Below are 19,381 nucleotides of genomic sequence, written 5' to 3'. Positions count from 1 at the left end.
TGCCAGTGTAACAGTATAGCTTCTGTCCCTCGCTCCTACCTGGGCTCGAACCAGGAACAATTTAACAGCCACCCTCGAAGCAGCGTTACCCATGCAGAGCAACGGGAACAACTACTCCAAGTCTCAGAGCGAGTGACGTTTGAAACGCTATTAGCGCGCACCCTGCCAACTAGCTAGCCATTTCATATCGGTTACACCAGCCTAATCTCGGGAGTTGATAGGCTTGAAGTCATTAACAGCGCAATGCTTGAAGCATTGCGAAGAGCTGCTGGCAAAACGCACGAAAGTGCTGTTTGAATGAATGCTTACGAGCCTGCTGGTGCCTACCATCGCTCAGTCCGACTGCTCTATCAAATCATAGACTTAATTATAACATAACACAGAAATACGAGCCTTAGGTGATTAATATGGTCGAATCCGGAATCTATCATCTCAAACAAAACGTTTATTCTTTCAGTGAAATATGGAACCGTTCCGTATTTTATCTAACGGGTGGCATCCATAAGTCTAAATATTCCTGTTGCATTGCACAACCTTCAATGTTATGTCATAATTACTTAATATTCTGGCAAATTAGTTCGCAATGAGCCAGGCGGCCCAAACTGTTGCATATACCCTGACTCTGCGTGCAATGAACCCAATTTCACCTGGTTAATATTGCCTGCTAACCTGGATTTCTTTTAGCTAAATATGCAGGTTTAAAAATATATACTTCTGTGTATTGATTTTAAGAAAGGCATTTATGGTTAGGTACAGTTGTGCAACGATTGTGCTTTTTTCGCAAATGCGCTTTTGTTAAATCATCCCGTTTGGCAAAGTTGGCTGTCTTTGTTAGGAAGAAATAGTCTAAACACAGTTTGCAATGAGCTAGGCAGCCCAAACTGCTGCATATACCCTGATTCTGTTGCAAGAGAAGTGACACCATTTTTCCTAGTTAAAAATAAATTCATGTTAGCAGGCAATTTTAACTAAATATGCAGGTTTAAAAATATGTACTTGTGTATTGATTTTAAGGCATTGATGTTTATGGTTAGGTACACGTTGGAGCAACGACAGTCCTTTTTTGCGAATGAGCACCGCATCGATTATATGCAACGCAGGACACGCTAGATAAACTAGTAATATCATCAACCATGTGTAGTTAACTAGTGATTATGATTGATTTGTTTTTTTTAATAAGAAGTTTAATGCTAGCTAGCAACTTACCTTGGCTTCTTACTGCATTCGCGTAACAGGCAGGCTCCTCGTGGAGTGCAATGTAAGGTAGGTGGTTAGAGCGTTGGACTTGTTAACCGTAAGGTTGCAAGATTGAATCCTGAGCTGACAAGGTAAACTGTAGTTCTGCCCATGAACAAGGCAGTTAACCCACCGTTCCTAGGCTGTCATTGAAAATAAGAACGTGTTAACTGACTTGCCTAGTTAAATAAAGGTGTAAAAATATATATATATACTGATTTCCGATTGTTATGAAAACTTGAAATCGGCCATTCTGATTAATCGGTCGACCTCTAGTCCAGTGTTTGTGATCACGTGCCCACTGGATCTGCTTCTTGTTTTTAGCTGATACGAGTGGAACCCGGTGTGGTTGTCTGCTACTATAAGGACAGACTAGTTGTGCGTTCTGAGATGCTGTTTTGCACACCACTGTTATTTGCCTGTTAGCTTGCACGATTCTTGCCACACTCCGACCTCTCATCAACGACATGTTTTCACCCACAGGACTGCCGCTGACTGGATCTGTTTGTCATACTATTCTCAGTAAACCATAGACACTGTCGTGCATGAAAAGCCCAGGAGGCTGGCTGTTTCTGATATAGTGGAACCGGCGCGCCTGGCACCGACAATCATACCTCGCTCATAGTTGCTTAGGTCACTCATTCTGCTCATTCTAATGTTCAGTTATATAACAAACCACAGCTGCTTGACTGTGTAGGAGCGAACTATTTTTGTGAATGGGGGTGGTGTACCTAATAAACTGACCACTGTAGGTTCTACAGACCATGGAGACCATATTACTTCTCCTGTCCTTATGTGGTAAATGGCTGACATCTGTTTTGCTTCTATTTAGTCCTCCATTGTATGGAACATATCTTGCTCACCTGACTGAAGTAGAAGATCAAAAGATAAACAGTTTACATAGTTGTTGCACCCTTAAGTATAATATAGTGAACAATATACAACATTTGTTCTTAATGTATTGTAGTAGACTAGTTAAATTACCTTTATGCTCTAAAAATATACAGTATGTACTGTGACACAATGGAAGCATAAGCAAAAACAATCTGTACACATCCTTATAGTAATTCTTCAAGACATTTATATAAATATCCTTATGATGCATGGCATTATTCAGTGTATATTAAGGCTGGCAAATTACAGCTCCTATTTTTAAAAACAGCCTCACAATCTGCTTTGAATCTATTAGGTCAGACCGATACCCGAGGTAAAAATAAGGCAATGTGTACTAGCACTGATTAAACCGTAGCAGTCAAAGATACTGTTGAAAGCTGTTCCAACAGTCCACCCACTCTTTAGACTTTGGCACCTAGACAAGAAGCTATTTGACACAGCACCTCTGGAGGGCAGGTTTATGTGCTGTGGTACAGCAAAACCTTTTCTAGACAAATGCTTAGCACATTCTTGTACTCTCTCCAGGGGCTTGGTGAAAACATCCTTGGCATACATACTTAGTGTTTATTGGATATATCAATTTTTAGCTGTATTTAAGGTGCTCTTTCCATTGTCCTTGCTCTTGACAGGGGCTGTATGGTACAGTGTGTGGTATAATTGAGTTGGATCCTCATTTGCTGACAACAGTGATTGGTTGTTTGGTTCCGGGTTGTACCATGAAAGTCATGCCATACGCCTGCTTTGACCGTGGCCCATTGCTAAAAAGTAGAGGAATAAATAATTAACATTTAAACATATCAGGTTGATCTTGTTGCATTTAGCGATTATTTAATACATCTAGCTAACATTCTTTACTATGAGTCAAAACATGCAATTAGGGACACTACTAGACAAACAGAAACTAAGTCCAACTAGTCACAACACCCTAACCTTGAACCATAATGAAGTAGTTATTTTCACATTTTGTCAAAAAGCCAAGCAGACAAAGATAAAGGACAGAGAGTAAGGCCTACCTTGTGGGAACTTTTGATGGCTCTGACAGACCCTGACCTTTCATGGCCATTTTTGTCTCCATCTCCTTCATGTCCAGTCCTTGTGTTTTTGCTGGCACAGTGGCACTCTTGCTCTTTGCAGTGATAAGAGGGTTTTTCAGGGTGACTCTGGGGACAACCGGGAACTTGGTCTCATCAGATAAGGGAGATCCCCAGTCATCAGAGTCTGTTTCCTTCATGGCCAGCATTTTGATGTCCATTTTGCAGTCCATCTCTAGCATCTTCTTCTGCAGGATGCTCTGGAGCGTGGCCTGGCTGGCTGAGAGGGAGGAGAGGGCCTGGGTGGGAGGCGGCTTGGGTTTGGTCTGAACAGGCAGTTTGGGTTTGATCTCCATGACAGGAGGTGGTAATTTGGGAGGGCTTGGAGATTTAGGTTTTGGAGGGGGAGGCGAGGGAGTTTTGACAGGAAGGACAGGGATGGCAGTAGAGGACAGGACTGGAAGGACAGGGCTGGGAGTGGGAGGCAGGACCTTCTTCAGCGGAGGGTCAGGTGGAGGTAAGCTGGGAGGAGAGTCCACGACATCATGGTCATCGAATTCGGGAGGGGGAGGGAGTAATGGCATGCATAGGTTCTCTTCATCCCTGACAAGGCTAGAGGGTGACTCAATCCTCTGCTCTCCACTTTGCTTCTCCACGGCTAGACTGCTGGAGGATGAGGATCTAGGGGTGGGCAGAATCCTCTTAACTACTGGATTTGCAATTGGCCCCTTCACCACTGACTCAATCTGGGGTTTTGCTGGAGTCTGGATTACCACTGTGGCCTCCAGTGGGACCACAGACTGTGGTTTATGTTGTGAGGTTACAGAAGTGAATGAGGTGGCCCTAGGGATGACGGTGAAAGAATTGGGATTGAATTCACTGTGTTGGATGCTGGCTAATGGCTCATTACTCTTCGTGCTGTTTTCAAGGGAAAGACTGGACCTGTGCTTCTCTCGCTCTTTAGCTGCCATGAGAAGAGCTAGGGGGGAAGAGGCAGGACCGTCCCTCATCCCAGTGACATCACTGGCCTTCAGGTTGCGTAGTTTACTGTCCAGCATAGGACGGAACTTGTTATTCCGGCCTGGAGACGCTTCCTGCTTGACCTGGCTAGCCTCTGTGTTTACAGGGGCAGTGACCACCTTCTGAAGCTTAGGGGACATTTTAGGGGGCGCTGCAGCAAGTTTGTTGATACCCTGTTGTGCTGATAAAGACAAAGGCTCCACTTCCTCCCAAGTCTCGGGTGGGGTGGGTTGGCCTGGAAGGGTGGCTTGCAAGTTTTCCTTTAAGTCCTGCAGGTCTTGCTCCAGCTGCAAACCCAAGCTATTTCTCTGGGCTGGCTTACCTGGTGGTGCCACAGAGGGGTCTTTCCCATTGACATGGAGGAGTAGGATCTGCTTGGGCCTATTGTCACGGTCCAACTGCCTACCTAGAATGCCAGTCTTAGGAACACTGTAGAGCTTAGCTGTGTTCTGGGGGTTGAAGCTGGAGGGTGTCGGGGTCTGTACTGGGGAAGCTTGGGCTGGAACCTGGGAGGATTCGTCCATGCTGTGGATGGAGGACAGCCTTGTTGGCTTTGGAGGCGGGGTCTTCAGGGCTTTCAGAGCAGCTTGCCTCATGTCTATAGGGGGCTGTGGAGGGGCAAACTTTGGGGGCTCAGTAAAATCAGGGACTGGTGTTGGTGTAGATATGGAAAAAGATGAACTAGAAGCATTGGAGGAAGTTGACGGGGGCTTCGGGGGGGCCATTAGTGGAGGTTTCAGGGAGGAGAAATCCTCGTACTCTTTAGACAGAACCACTGATTGTGGTTTTGGAGGGGGCATGGAGGGAGGCTGAATGGAGTCCAAGTCACCCAAGAAATCTGGTGGGGGAGGGATGAACATGGGTGGAGGGGGTGGGGGTGCCATTGTAGGGGGAGGTGGAATAAATATCTCCCCATCCACCAAATCAGGTACAGATATAGCTGATCCATTGGAAAACCGATCGCCATTTACTATAAAGAGAGAACTAACATCAGAGTCAAGTGTTTTATTGATTTAACTTGTCAAAGTAAATAATTTTACTTTTTGCCTGATTTATGGTGAAACTGATTCAATTACATTTGATCTGTACCCTCCCACTCTGCAAACATGCTTGTGAATGGCTGCTTGGATATTTGTAGTGTTCTTGTGCAAGATCTTAGACAAACATTTACAGTGCTTCCAGAAAGTATTCATACCCCTTCACTTATTCCACATTTAGTTGTTACAGCCTAAATTCAAAATTTCTCACCATCTACACACAATACCCAATAATTAAAGTGAAAAAAACATGTTAAAAAAATATTGAAAATTAAATAACTTATGTACAATACCAGTCAAAAGTTGACACGCCTACTCATTCAAGGGTTTTTCTTTATATTTTACAGCTTTGCACACTCTTGGCATTATCTCAACCAGCTTCACCTGGAATGCTTTTCCAACAGTCTTGAAGGAGTTCCACATATGCTGAGCACTTGTTGGCTGCTTTTCCTTCACTCTGCGGTCCCTCATCCCAAACCATCTCAATTGGGTTGAGGTCAGGTGACTGGAGGCCAGGTCATCTGATGCAGCACTCCATCACTCTCCTTCTTGGTCAAATAGCCATTACACAGCCTGGAGGTGTGTTTTGAGTCATTGTCCTGTTGAAAAACAAATGATAGTCCCACTAAGCGCAAACCAGATGGGATGGCGTATCGCTGCAGAATGCTGTGGCAGCCATGCTGGTTAAGTGTGCCTTGAATTCTAAAAAAATTAATCAGTGTCACCAACAAAGCACCATCACACCACCTCCATGCTTCACGGTAGGAACCACACATGCGGGGGTCAACCTTTCACCTACTCTGCGTCACAAAGACAGGGCGGTTGGACTCATCAGACCAAAGGACAGATTTCCACCGGTCTAAGGTCCATTCCTCGTGTTTCTTGGCCCAAGCAAGTCTTCTTATTGGTTTCCTTTAGTAGTGTTTTTTGCAGCAGCAATTTGACCACAAAGGCCTGATTCACACAGTCTCCTCTGAAAAGTTGCCGTTGAGATGTCTGTTACTTGAACTCTGTGAAACGTTTATTTGGGCTGCAATCTGAGGTACAGTTAACTCTAATGAAGTTATCCTCTGCAGCAGAGGTAACTCTGGGTCTTCCTTTCCTGTGGCGGTCCTCATGAGAGCCAGTTTGATCATAGCGCTTGATGGTTTTTGCGACTGTTCTTAATTTCTGGATTGACTGACCTTCATGTCTTAAAGTATTGATGTTTTATGTCCGTACGCTACTCTTGTATTGTTTCGTTTATTATTAAACTCACCACCTGCACTTGCTTCCCGACTCAGTGTCTACGTTACAATGGACTTGGTCTTTTACCAATTAGGCTATCTTCTGTATACCATCCCTACCTTGTCACAACACAACTGATTGGCTCCAATGCATTAAGGAGGAAAGAACTTTAAACAAGTCAGACCTGTTAATTGAAATGTATTCCAGGTGACTACCTCATGAAGTTGGTTGAGAGAATGCCAAGAGTGTGCAAAGCTGTCATCAAGGCAAAGGGTGGCTACCTTGAAGAATCTCAAATAACATTTTGATTTAACACTTTTTTGGTTACTACATGATTCCATATGTGTTAATTCATAGTTTTGATGTCTTCACTATTATTCTACAATTTAGAAAATAGTTTAAAATGTTTTTTTAAATGAATAGGTGTCAACTTTTGACTGGTACTGTATATTTAAGCCCTTTATGAAAACAGAGTTGCTTTGGGTTTGTGCTTAACTTTGATCAATCAACTGAATCTGTCTAAAACCAGCACTATGGTTTAAGTTCATAGAAATGTAAATGATTTAGCTGCACAGCTTAACTCTGGTAAACAGAGACTTGGGAGACCCTCACCTGCCCTGTTGATCTTTGGACTGTTGAAAGGGGGGAGGACAGGAACTTTGGGTGTTGGGACAGCAAACCCTTGCACAACATCAGAGGACTGTGGGAAACAAGGACAAAAGCCATCAGACGGTTGACATTTCACCCTGGTGTCAGCTTAGAGATTGTAAGAGGAACTGAGTGTGAGAGGGAAGGGAATGGATTCTTCCTAGACTGCACTATGGCTTGCAGTGATCCAACCTGTTATCCAAATGACTACTTGCATCTACTTTAGAACAGCTTATCATGTTTGCTGCGTGATGACACCACTGATGCAAAAACTATTAATTTACTAAACCTTGCACTCAGAAAACAAACAAGTACATCAGTGTCAATTACCAAAGACAGGAAGGCCAGGCACATTAAATCGGAAAGGGCTTTTCATCTAAAATTCCTTTTAGTCTAGGCCTCTGAACAGTTGGAGTCATTTTCTATAACAGCAAAGCCTCCTGGTGCAGATTGAGGCTACATGATCTCTGACACTGAGTATCCCACTTGAAATGATTCAGTGATATTTTCCATTGGTATACTGTATCTAACCCCTTGCTAGACACTAGCTGAAGCTTACAAGCACAATTTTGGGCACTTTTCAGAACATTACTGCCTTTTATAGCCACGCTGTCATGCCTCGCCCACACTACGCCCTGCCTGTGGATAAGGCACAGGCAACACTCCCATCTCTTCACGTATGAAAATGTTAAGTGGGTGTGACTGCCTCAGAGAAAAAGGGATGTGCCATCATGTTGCTGCCTGCCTGTGTGACTGACCGTTCGCATCACAGCCCAAACATCACTATAAATAAACAGACTGTGTTGACAACACATGCCCTGCAGACAGAACAGAGATGTGCCCTTCCAAAGCTGTTAGACTGTGGTCAGAATCACCCTACACCAGGGACTGGAAGTCACTGTTACAGACCAAAAAAACACATTGACCAGTGTAACTACGGGTCTGAGAGCCTCTAATCCACCAAAACAATCCAAAGTTAGGTCCACCCCTGTAACTGTAAACTGTAATCAACTTCCTGTCCTTGGCCTGATGGTCAGGCCACCACCACTTGCTTTGTTTAGAACTTGATACACATAATTCTCCAAAGTTCAGGCAGCAGACATATAAATAACTTTCATGCAGCTATGTAAATATTAAGTTATTAGTGGATAGGTTCAGGTGTGGTCCTTTCTCAAGAACCTCGGTTACACTATCTTTAAAACATCTAACATGAACGGAACACCTCCCTCATGTCATGCCTTAAATATGTCATCATGGCAGACTATTCATAGAGGCAGGCAGCTCATTGCAAAGGCATGAACATTTCACAAGGGGGAAAGGGTGCGGCATTAAATGCAGTTTCTGAACCGGCTTAATTCCTTATGTTTCTTTTCCATGACTCACAGGTGTAAATCAGAGCAGTCAGTCAGAGCAGTCCAACCCCTGTGCTGCTGGGTGTGGCACATCTAACACATAACAGAGGAGCTATCATATAGGACACTCCCCTTTGAGGTAGGCTTTCATACCTACAACAAAATAACGTAGTACAACTTGTTTTAAAAAATCAGATACGGCTGTGCTTTTCTGGATCACCTACAGGGACAGCATGATGAATTGAGCACAAATGAGCTAGGTGCCATAATTGTGGCAGACTGTACAAGACCCAAGATAGTGTGAACCAAGGTGACATTCTTATAGTTACTGTCCTGCATGAGAATGTCTAAGTCAATAGGGTGAGAATTTCTGACGACAGAAATTACTTGAGAGGACTGGGTCAACACGCAAACAAATTGACCTGTGTCACATGGATAGCCTAACTGCAAGTAAACTTAGGTTACTCCCTCTTTATATATGTGAAAAGCCTGCGCAGGTGAAACCTGCCGGTTAGAAAAGTATGCTTTCAGAGTGACCAGGTGTGAGTGGTGGATAGGTCTAACTGAGGTGGTCACACAGTGATCAATGATTACAGGAATGCCCTTCATGAGGCAATGCAGTTTCTCTTTCAGGTACTACAAAGGCCTTGTTGAGAAAGAAATCACAATTCCACAGACTTATGCAATTGTGGGAAAGTTATGTGGAGCCTAATGCATTGACAAGAACTAAAGACAAGGCCTATAACAAATTCCATGTGATTTTTCATCTTGAAGTGTTAGAGAACACCACCTAGAAGCTGGACAGCAGTCTCAATAAAAGCTGCAACACCGTCTCCAGTGTTGAAATGTAGATTTGAAGTATATATTAGATTAAAATATATATTTTTCCACATCATGCAGAGGAACTTACCATGTAGTGCTTGACTGTGGGTCTGGACCTCACTTTGGCAGTGCCTAATTCAGGAATGGCTGATGAATCCAACACGAGCGCAACATTGTCTAAAAGAAAAAAAGAACAGCACAACACACTGCTTAAGTCTACAGTACAGATCAAAACCAACAAGTCTACCATTCAACCGATCAGCGCAGCTCTGTGAGGAGATGCAGTCTAGTGACTGCAAAGTTGAGTAATTATGGATGTACATAATAAGTTATGGCATTTTGTCTGCAGTTCTCATAATTCTTGACAAACTATTATGTAATGCTATGCAGTGTACTCTGTCGGGGGGATTTCTCTTGTTGACAGCAAAATAGTAATTGGGTAAAGCTAACAACTATTCAAAGCAGTTGAAGGATTAATCTAACCAAAATAAAAAAGTAATGTCACCCTATTGCTCAAACACTTAAGCCTAAATGTAATGGGGTGCCATAGGGTAGAAAATAGAGTTCTTCACACATCATCAATGAACCCCTATTTACCAATGGAATTTCAGGAGGGTCATAGAAGTGTGGTGCAACATTCATAATTCTGGGGGTCAACTTTCTGTTGGCCTCCCTGTCATGAGTGTTTGCAGTTCATCAATACTGACCTGAGGTTATTCCTGGGCAGAGAAGGGGGAGAGGGACAATGTCATAGCAATGGCACTCAGCACAGCCACAGGCATTAATCCATACTGAACACACTTATCACAGCCCTGCATCATGCATTTGGGATTGTGGCATATAGAATGGATCTTTATAAAAGATTGTGTGACACACTGATCTGGACTTTAGGCCACTCAACACCTGATTGTTTTCAGAGTAAAAGACTTTACCAGAGATGGCTATCTATAATGTTTGCAACAGGCTTTGACGTTACTATATAATGGACCAACTTATCTGTAACTACACAAAACAGCCATTCCAATGTCAGGCATGTCCCTGCCAAGTAACTAACTGATGAGAGAAATGTCATTGAGAGACAGCAGTTAGTGAGACACGGGTCATGATCTGCATTTACGTCAAGCAGAGACCTCAAAGAATTTCAAAGAGAACTCAGATTAACATGCATTACATCACCTGATATAACTATGAACAAAACTTTGTTAACCGAGTATGGAAACAACAGGCAGTGTTTAAAGTATTTTGGCATCTACAGATACATTTCCCAATGGGGCATGGCAGGCATTTCCCTATTGAGTTCCTGCATAATTGAAATATGCAAATATCCCCATCCTGTGGCATGTTTGCACACAACCACCTGACGATGAGACAGCCTATAGGGAGGATGTCAGTGACCTGGCAGTGTGGTGCCAGGACAACAACCTCTCCCTCAATGTCAACAAGACAAAGGAGCTGATCGTGAACTACATGAAATGGAAATCCGAGCACGCCCCCCATCGAAAGCGTCAAGTTCCTCTGTGTCCACAACACTAAGGAATGATCATGGTCCACACACACCACAGTCATGAAGAAGACACGGCAATGCCTCTTCCCCCTCAGGAAGCTTGAAAGATTCAGCATTGTGCACTCAGATCCTCAAAAATGTCTACAGCTGCAACATTGAGAGCATCTTGACTGGCTGCATCACTGCTTGGTATGGCCACTGCTCGGCATCCGACCGCAAGGTAGTGCGTATGTTCCAGTACAACACTGGGGCCGAGCTCCCTGCCATACAAATCAAATCACATTTTATTGGTCGCGTACACGTTTTGCAGATGTTCTCAGGTGCAGAGAAATGCTTATGTTTCTTGCTCCAACAGTGCAGTAATACCGAACAATACAAAACAATAAACACAAATCCCAAAAACTAAGAAATATCAGAACCAGCAATGTTTGAGTCCGTAATATAAATATACTCATTCAGAGCAACACATCTCCTTCGCGAAGGCTGTTGATTGTAGCCTGTGGAATTTTGAATGGCAAGACAATGGACCTCAGGATCTCGTCATTGTATCGCTGCCATCGATAAAAGGCAATTGTGTTCATTGTCCGTAGCTTATGCCTGCCTGCCCATACCATAACCCCACCGCCACCATGGTGCAGTCTGTAAACAACGTTGACATCAGAAAACCGCTACTCCTCGCGACAACATACACATGATCTGTGGTTCTGCGGTCGGTTGGACGTACTGCCAAATTCTCTAAAATGACGTTGGAGGCGGCTTATGGTAGAGAAATTAATATCCAATTCTCTGGCAACAGCTCTGGTGGACATTCCTGCAGTCAGCGTGCCAATTGCACCCTCCCTCAACTTGAGACATCTGTGGCATTGTCTTTTATTGTCCCCAGCACAAGGTGCACCTGTGAAGTGATCATGCTGTTTAATCAGCTTCTTGATATGCCACGCTTGTCAGGTTGATGGATTATCATGACAAAGGAGAAATGTTCTCTAACGGGGACGTAAACAAATTTGTGCACAGAATTTGAGAGAAATAAGATTTTTGTGCGTATGGAAAATTTCGGGGATATTTTATTTCAGCTCATGAAACATGGGACCAACACTTTACATGTTGCGTTTATATTTTTGTTCAGTATAATATATATATGTACACATATATACACACACAAAAAAGTTTATTTTTACTATTTTGCACATTGTAGAATAATAGTGAAGACATCAAAACTATGAAATAACACATATGGAATCATGAAAGTAACCAAAAAAAGTATTAAACAAATCAAAACATATTTGAAAGTAACCACCCTTTGCCATGATGACAGCTTTGCACACTCTTGGCATTCTCTCAACCAGCAAATTTGTGGAGTGGTTGAAAAACGAGTTTTAATGACTCCAGCATAAGTGTATGTAAACTTCCGACTTCAACTGTATATATATATATATACACATAAATATACAGTTGAAGTCGGAAGTTTACATACACTTATGTTGTCATTAAAACTTGTTTTTCAACCACTCCACAAATTTCTTGTTAACAAACTATAGTTTTGGCAAGTCGGTTAGGATATCTACTTTGTGCATGACACAAGTCATTTTTCCAACAATTGTTTACAGACAGATTATTTCACTTATTATTCACTGTTTCACAATTTCAGTGGGTCAGAAGTTTACATACACTAAGTTGACTGTGCCTTTAAACAGTTTGGAAAATTCCAGAAAATGATGTCATGGCTTTAGAAGCTTCTGATAGGCTAATTGACATCATTTGAGTCAATTGGAGGTGTGCCTGTGGATGTATTTCAAGGCCTACCTTCAAACTCAGGTTCTTCTTTGCTTGACATCATGGGAAAGTCAAAAGAAATCACCCAAGACCTCAGAAAGAAAATTGTAGACCTCCACAAGTCTGGTTCATCCTTGGGAGCAATTTCCAAACACCTGAAGGTACCACGTTCATCTGTACAAACAATAGTACGCAAGTATAAACACCATGGGACCACGCAGCCGACATACTGCTCAGGAAAGAGACGCTGTCTCCTAGAGATGAACGTACTTTGGTGCGAAAAGTACAAATCAATCCCAGAACAACAGCAAAGGACCTTGTGAAGATGCTGGAGGAAACAGGTACAAAAGTATCTATATCCACAGTAAAACGAGTCCTATATCGACATAACCTGAAAGGCCGCTCAGCAAGGAAGAAGCTACTGCTCCAAAACCGCAATAAAGAAGCCAGACTAAGGGGACAAAGGTCGTACTTTTTGGAGAAATGTCCTCTGGTCTGATGAAACAAAAATAGGACTGTTTGGCCATAATACCCATTGTTATTTTTGGAGGAAAAAGGGGGAGGCTTGCAAGCCCAACCGTGAAGCACGGGGGTGGCAGCATCATGTTGTGGGGGTGCTTTGCTGCAGGAGGGACTGGTGCACTTCACAAAATAGATGACATCATGAGGCAGGAAAATTAGGTGGATATATTGAAGCAGCATCTCAAGACATCAGTCAGGAAGTTCAAGCTTGGTCGCAAATGGGTCTTCCAAATGGACAATGACCCCAAGCATACTTCCAAAATTGTAGCAAAATGGCTTAAGGACAACAAAGTCAAGGTTTTGGAGTGGCCATCACAAAACCCTGACCTCAATCCTATAGAAAATTTGTGTGCAGAACTGAAAAAGTGTGTGCGAGCAAGGAGGCCTACAAACCTGACTCAGTCACACCAGCTCTGTCAGGAGGAATGGGCCAAAATTCACCCAACTTATTGTGGGAAGCTTGTGGAAGGCTACCCAAAACATTTGACCCAAGTTAAACAATTTAAAGGCAATGCTACCAAATACTAATTGAGTGTATGTAACCTTCTGACCCACTGGGAATGTGATGAAATAAATCATTCTCTACCATTATTCTGACATTTCACATTCTTAAAATAAAGTGGTGATCCTAACTGAACTAACACAGGGAATTTTTATTAGGAATAAATGTCAAGAATTGTGAAAAACTGAGTTTAAATGTATTTGGCTAAGGTGTATGTAAACTTCCGACTTCAACTGTATATATGATGGTGTGTATGGACAGTATATGAATAGAAAAGGTGTTTACAGCAATAGTTATATAGGATGAGCCTTGACTAGAATACAGTACAGTGGCTTGCAAAAGTATTCACCCCCTTGGCATTTTTCCTATTTTGTTGCCTTACAACCTGGAATTAAAATAGATTTTTGGGGGGTTTGTATCATTTGATATGCCTACCACTTTGAAGATGCAAAATGTTTTTCTTGTGAAACAAACAAGAAATAAGACATAACATTTTTAACTTGAGCATGCATTACTATTCACCACCCCAAAGTCAATACTTTGTAGAGCCACCTTTTGCAGCAATTACAGCTGCAAGTCTTTTGGGGTATTTCTCTATAAGCTTGGCACATCTAGCCACTGGGATTTTTGCCCATTCTTCAAGGCAAAACTGCTCCAGCTCCTTCAAGTTGGATGGGTTCCGCTGGTTTACAGCAATCTTTAAGTCATACCACAGATTCTCAATTGGATTGAAGTCTGGGCTTTAACTAGGCCATTCCAAGTCATTGAAATGTTTCCCCTTAAACCACTCAAGTGTTGCTTTAGCAGGATGCTTAGGGTCATTGTCCTGCTGGAAAGTGAACCTCTGTCCCAGTATCAAATCTCTTGAAGACTGAAACAGGTTTCCCTCAAACATTTACCTGTATTTAGCGCCATCCATCATTCCTTCAATTCTGATCAGTTTCCCAGTCCCTGTCGATGAAAAACATCCCCACAGCACGATGCTGCCACCAGCATGCTTCACTGTGGGAATGGTGTTCTCGGGGTGATGAGAGGTGTTGGGTTTGCGCCAGACATAGCGTTTTCCTTGATGGCCAAAAAGCTAAATTTTAGTCTCATCTAACCAGAGTACATTCTTCCATATGTTTGGGGAGTCTCCCACATGCCTTTTGGTGAACACTCTTCCACTCTTCCGTAAAACCCAGCTCTGTGGAGTGTGCGGCTTAAAGTGGTCCTATGGACAGATACTCCAATCTCCGCTGTGGAGCTTTGCAGCTCCTTCAGGGTTATCTTGGGTCTCTTTGTTGCCTCTGATTAATGCCCTCTTTGCCTGGTTCGTGAGTTTTGGTGGGCGGCCCGCTCTTGGCAGGTTTGTTGTGGTGCCATATTCTTTCCATTTCTTAATAATGGATTTAATGGTGCTCCGTGGGATGTTCAAAGTTTCTGGTATTTTTTTATAACCCAACCCTGATCTGTGCTTCTCCACAACGTTGTCCCTGACCTGTTTGGAGAGCTCCTTGGTCTTCATGGTGCCCCTTGCTTAGTGGTGTTGCAGACTCTAGGGCCTTTCAGAACAGGTGTATATATACTGAGATCATGTGACAGATCATGTGTCACTTAGATTGCACACAGGTAGACTTTATTTAAATAATTATGTGACTTCTGAAGGAAATTGGTGTCGTGGCAATTTCCTGTATTACCAAATGAGGAGAGTTACAAATCACACACCAATCAGTTATACTTAAACTTTAATAATAATTAAGCTTTGCAATAGCATTTGACTTTCAACAATTCACTATCTCTAATGAATAGTTGAGTGTCAACATAATGGCAACTGAGATCTTTTATAGCAAAGATACACCCCTCTCAACTTACATGACGAACCACAGATCTTAGGAAAACTTCACAAAGGGCCTTTTACTTGAGAAAGGAGTATCCCATAGCCAGATAGCATTTACATTTTCGTTCAGTTTGGTCTCTAAGACGAGGTTCTAATCTCGTTCCTGGTACTTCATAGTACCAAAACATTACCTCATCCAAGGCATAACTCAATTATCAACTTTATATACTCCCATCTCAAGTAAACCCCCTCTTCTCCCCACTCCTGGACAAGCTCACTGAGGGGGGTGACTTGCGCACAGACATTGTGGAGCCAAGAGATAATTGGTTCCCCCTTAATCACGCCATCCCTTCACATGGTTTAACAGATACATTCACATATGAAGACAATGTTCCATTCTGACCTCTCCCTTTCTGATATTCTGCATATTACCAGAGACATGTAAAAGACAAGCCTGACCTCTCCCCTCTCTGGGCTCCAAGTGACTGAGGCCTAGCTGAGAAGGGAAAAGTGCAACTGCCAACAGTATAGTCCAAAGGGAGACATTCTAATGACAAGTATCTCACATAAGTATATTATGTAGATAAGACATCTTATTTATCTATGTTACCCAACTAATTCATCCTCCACATTGGTTTCACCAAATCTTATTTAGGGGCTTCATAGCAAAGGGGGTGTATACATATGCACGCACCACTTTTTAATAAAAAAATAAAATAAATTGAAACAAGTAATCTTTTTCATTTCACTTCACCAATTTGGATAATTTTTTGTATGTCCATTACATGTAATCCAAATTAAAAAATCCTTTTAAATTACAGGTTATAATGCTACAAAATAGGAAAAATGCCACGGGGGGTGAATACTTTTGCAAGGCACTGTATATACATATGAAGTGGGTAAAACAGTATGTAAACATGATTAAACTGACCAGTGTTCAATAACTATGTACATAGGGCAGCAGTCTCTAGGTGCAGGGGTAGAGTACCGGATGGTAGCCGGCTAGTAACAGTGACTAAGTTCAGGGCAGGGTACTGGGCAGAGACTGGCTAGTAGTGACTTTATCAGTCTGATGGCCTGGAGATAAAAGCTGTTTATCAGTTTCTCTGTCCTAGCTTTGATGCACCTGTATTGTCTCCACCTTCTAGATGGTAGCGGGGTGAACAGGCCGTGGATCCAGGACCTCTATACCAGGCGGTGTCAGATGAAGGCCCTAAAAATGGTCAGACTCAGCTACCCTAGTCATAGACTGTTCTCTCTGCTACCGCACGACAAGTGGCTCCGATGCACCAAGTCTGGAACCAACAGGAACCTGAACAGCTTCTACCCCCAAGCCATACGACTGCTAAATAGTTAGTCAGGATAGCTATTTGGTTAACTATTTAACTGTTTGCATTGACCTTTTTTTGCACAAACTCTTGACTCATCACATACGCTGCTGCTACTGTTTATTATCTGTCCTGTTGCCTAGCCACTTTATATTTACCTATATGTACATATCTACCACAATTACCTCATACCCCTGCACATCCACTCAGTACTGGTACCCAGTGTATATAGCCAAGTTATCCTTACTCATGGTGGATTTATTCCTCATGCTATTTTTCTATTATTTCTAAATGTTTCTCTCTGCATTGTTGTAAAGGGCAGTAATTAAGCATTTCACTGTTAGTCCACACCTGTTGTTTAGGAAGTGTGACAAATACTAATTTTATTTGACCTTTCCATTGTTATAGAGGCCTCATCAAATAGAATACACAGAAATCAGAGCAATGCAAAATATGTAAATTTGTCCCGTTTTTAGTTCTGAGAACAGTTTTCAGATCTCTAGGGGGTTTATTCATATTCATTTTGAATTAGTCCACACTTCCCAAGACCTGGACTAAAAAAATCTTTAGGTCTAATGATTATGCCATCATGTTCTCCTTTGACTATAATGATTCTATATAATAAAAAATAAAACATTTTTTAGGGCGCAGTCTGTTATAAGATCTCAATAACATACCTAGGCCTACTGGTAATAATAGGTAGGCCTACATAATGTTGTAATAAAAAAATGCAGGTTTTCACTCAAAACCACACTTTTTTGTAGAAAACCGACAGTTTTCATTCAAACAGCGCATGATGACTGAATTGCGCATTGCAAAGATTCAACCAAGATTTCGGAGCAATCTTTTAGTTCGCATACCCATTGTTGCTTTTTAGTTAGTATTTGCTAGTAGATATCATACATTAAATCGTCTTTCCCCAACACTACCTACCTGCTACGGATGTCGTTCTTCTGTGAGCTGCTCTCTATGCGACAACAAGTGGAGAGCTGCGCGCTCTTGCTGCCTGACGGGCGATATTCCGCTGAAATTAGGCTGTGTGCGGTTTTACATGAATGGAACTCACGTGCTTTGCGTTTGTGTAGGCTGCTTTGAACATGATTTCTCTATTGTACACATAAGTGATACGGTGTATACCTCCACTACACTACTTTTATTACGCATCAGCGGGCAGTATACGCAATTCCCAAATGAAAAAATAAGATCTGTATTATTGTTTTGATTGACATGTTCTAAAATAATCGCAACGAAAATTGTTTATTTTATTCAATGCTGCAGCTATCTAATACTTAGTTAAAACAGACACCTTGCATTCTACCTGCACCGTCATGAACGTAGAGTCTAGTGACTGTCTCAGGTAAATGTAGGTTTACCACTGTTGGGAGACCTAATGACCCCGCTGATTACGTTCGATGATTACTAGCATTGTGGAAGACATTGTGTATTCATTTGACTCAACCAGCATTTTTCTTATTCTAGAATGTGAACATTTAGACCACATTTGCCATTGATCTGTCACTGTAACAAGTGCAAAGGTCGGGACAGTAGTGAGAGAATGCTGATCGGCATGATAGATTAAACATTCGATCATTATTATTAGTTAATTGTTAAATATGACAGTAAACACTTACCCATCTCCTTGATTTTAATATTGGTGTCGAAGAGAGACTGGTTCTTTCGACCCAAAAAATGCAACGGTCCCTTTTTCATTTTTTTTGTCCTATTGGTAGACCTATTGTACAGATGAATCGTTAACACGTGATATTATGCAGGCGCTTCCATAGCCATTCGTCAAAAACGTATTAATTCATTAATTAGTCTTAACGACAGGTGTATTACTGAATCCTCACTGATTCGGTGAAAACTTCGAGGTAGAGAGAAAATGGCCACCGCCCCTGCCTCCTCCCCTTTTCCTGTGCCTCCCTCTTTTGTAAGCCCACAGGGGAAGCAGAGAAAGAACAAACATACATCATCCCCAACCCTGTGCCTGCCTACAATGTATCACAGCAACATTCCAATATCATACAGATCTTTCCAACTGTCCTCCCACTTTCCCTGTTATGTTTCATTGTGGGTGGTGATGTGCTTGTTATACTTGGCAAAATAATGATTATTACTGTTGACTTAGAAGAGTAGCTTATAAATCGGTTGCCCTCTTCAAGCCAATGGTTTGTCATGATGACAGGTGTAGAATCTTAAAGGCCCAGTGCAGCCAACATTCTGTTTTTCTGTGTTTTGTATCATATTGTACAACAGCTGTTGAAACTAAAACTGTAAAAGTGTGAAATTATTTTCATCACTGTTATTTCCTGATTGCTGATTGCTGGCTGAAAATACAAGTTTGCCTGGTGACATCACCAGGTGGTAAATTGGTTAATAGACCAATAACAAAGAATTCCAAACCTCTCAGCCAAAGACAGCAAGTTATTGGACCGTTTAGGCTTGATCGATGGTTAGGCTACTAGCTGACCAAAATTAAGATACATGAAAAGTGCAATACTGTTTATATAACCGTGTGTTAGGCCCAGAGTTTTCAGTGAATTTATGTAACTCACAAAGCTCGTCAGCATTTCCTGTGATGCAGGAATTTCTCAGCAACAAAAGAGTGATCAAATTCAGATCCAGTATAAGTATAAGCCCCTGTACAGTATAAGCCCCATAACGAT

General features: G+C 42.1%; 1 protein-coding gene across 2 annotated transcripts; it reads right to left on the bottom strand.

Annotated features, from left to right (window-relative positions):
• Positions 1-1,416: 1,416 nt before the first annotated feature.
• On the bottom strand, positions 1,417-18,617 carry LOC120065178 (proline-rich protein 36-like). 2 transcript variants are annotated; one of them, XM_039015959.1, is made up of 5 exons: positions 18,347-18,617; positions 9,356-9,444; positions 7,058-7,145; positions 3,144-5,151; positions 1,417-2,888 (listed from the first exon to the last, which is right to left on the bottom strand). In XM_039015959.1, exons 1-5 carry the CDS (start codon positions 18,423-18,425, stop codon positions 2,801-2,803), a joined length of 2,352 nt encoding a protein of 783 aa, XP_038871887.1. In that variant the 5' UTR covers positions 18,426-18,617; the 3' UTR covers positions 1,417-2,800. The 2 variants fall into 2 exon arrangements, with proteins under 2 accessions (XP_038871887.1, XP_038871888.1); XM_039015960.1 differs by lacking the exon at positions 18,347-18,617 and adding an exon at positions 17,649-17,758.
• Between the last annotated feature and the right edge of the window lie 764 nt (positions 18,618-19,381).

The sequence above is a fragment of the Salvelinus namaycush genome, chromosome 20, assembly GCF_016432855.1.
Source record: "Salvelinus namaycush isolate Seneca chromosome 20, SaNama_1.0, whole genome shotgun sequence".
NCBI classification, from domain to species: Eukaryota; Metazoa; Chordata; class Actinopteri; order Salmoniformes; family Salmonidae; genus Salvelinus; species Salvelinus namaycush.
The sequence above is the reverse complement of the archived record's forward strand: the minus strand, read 5'-3'. Positions and strand labels throughout refer to the sequence as shown.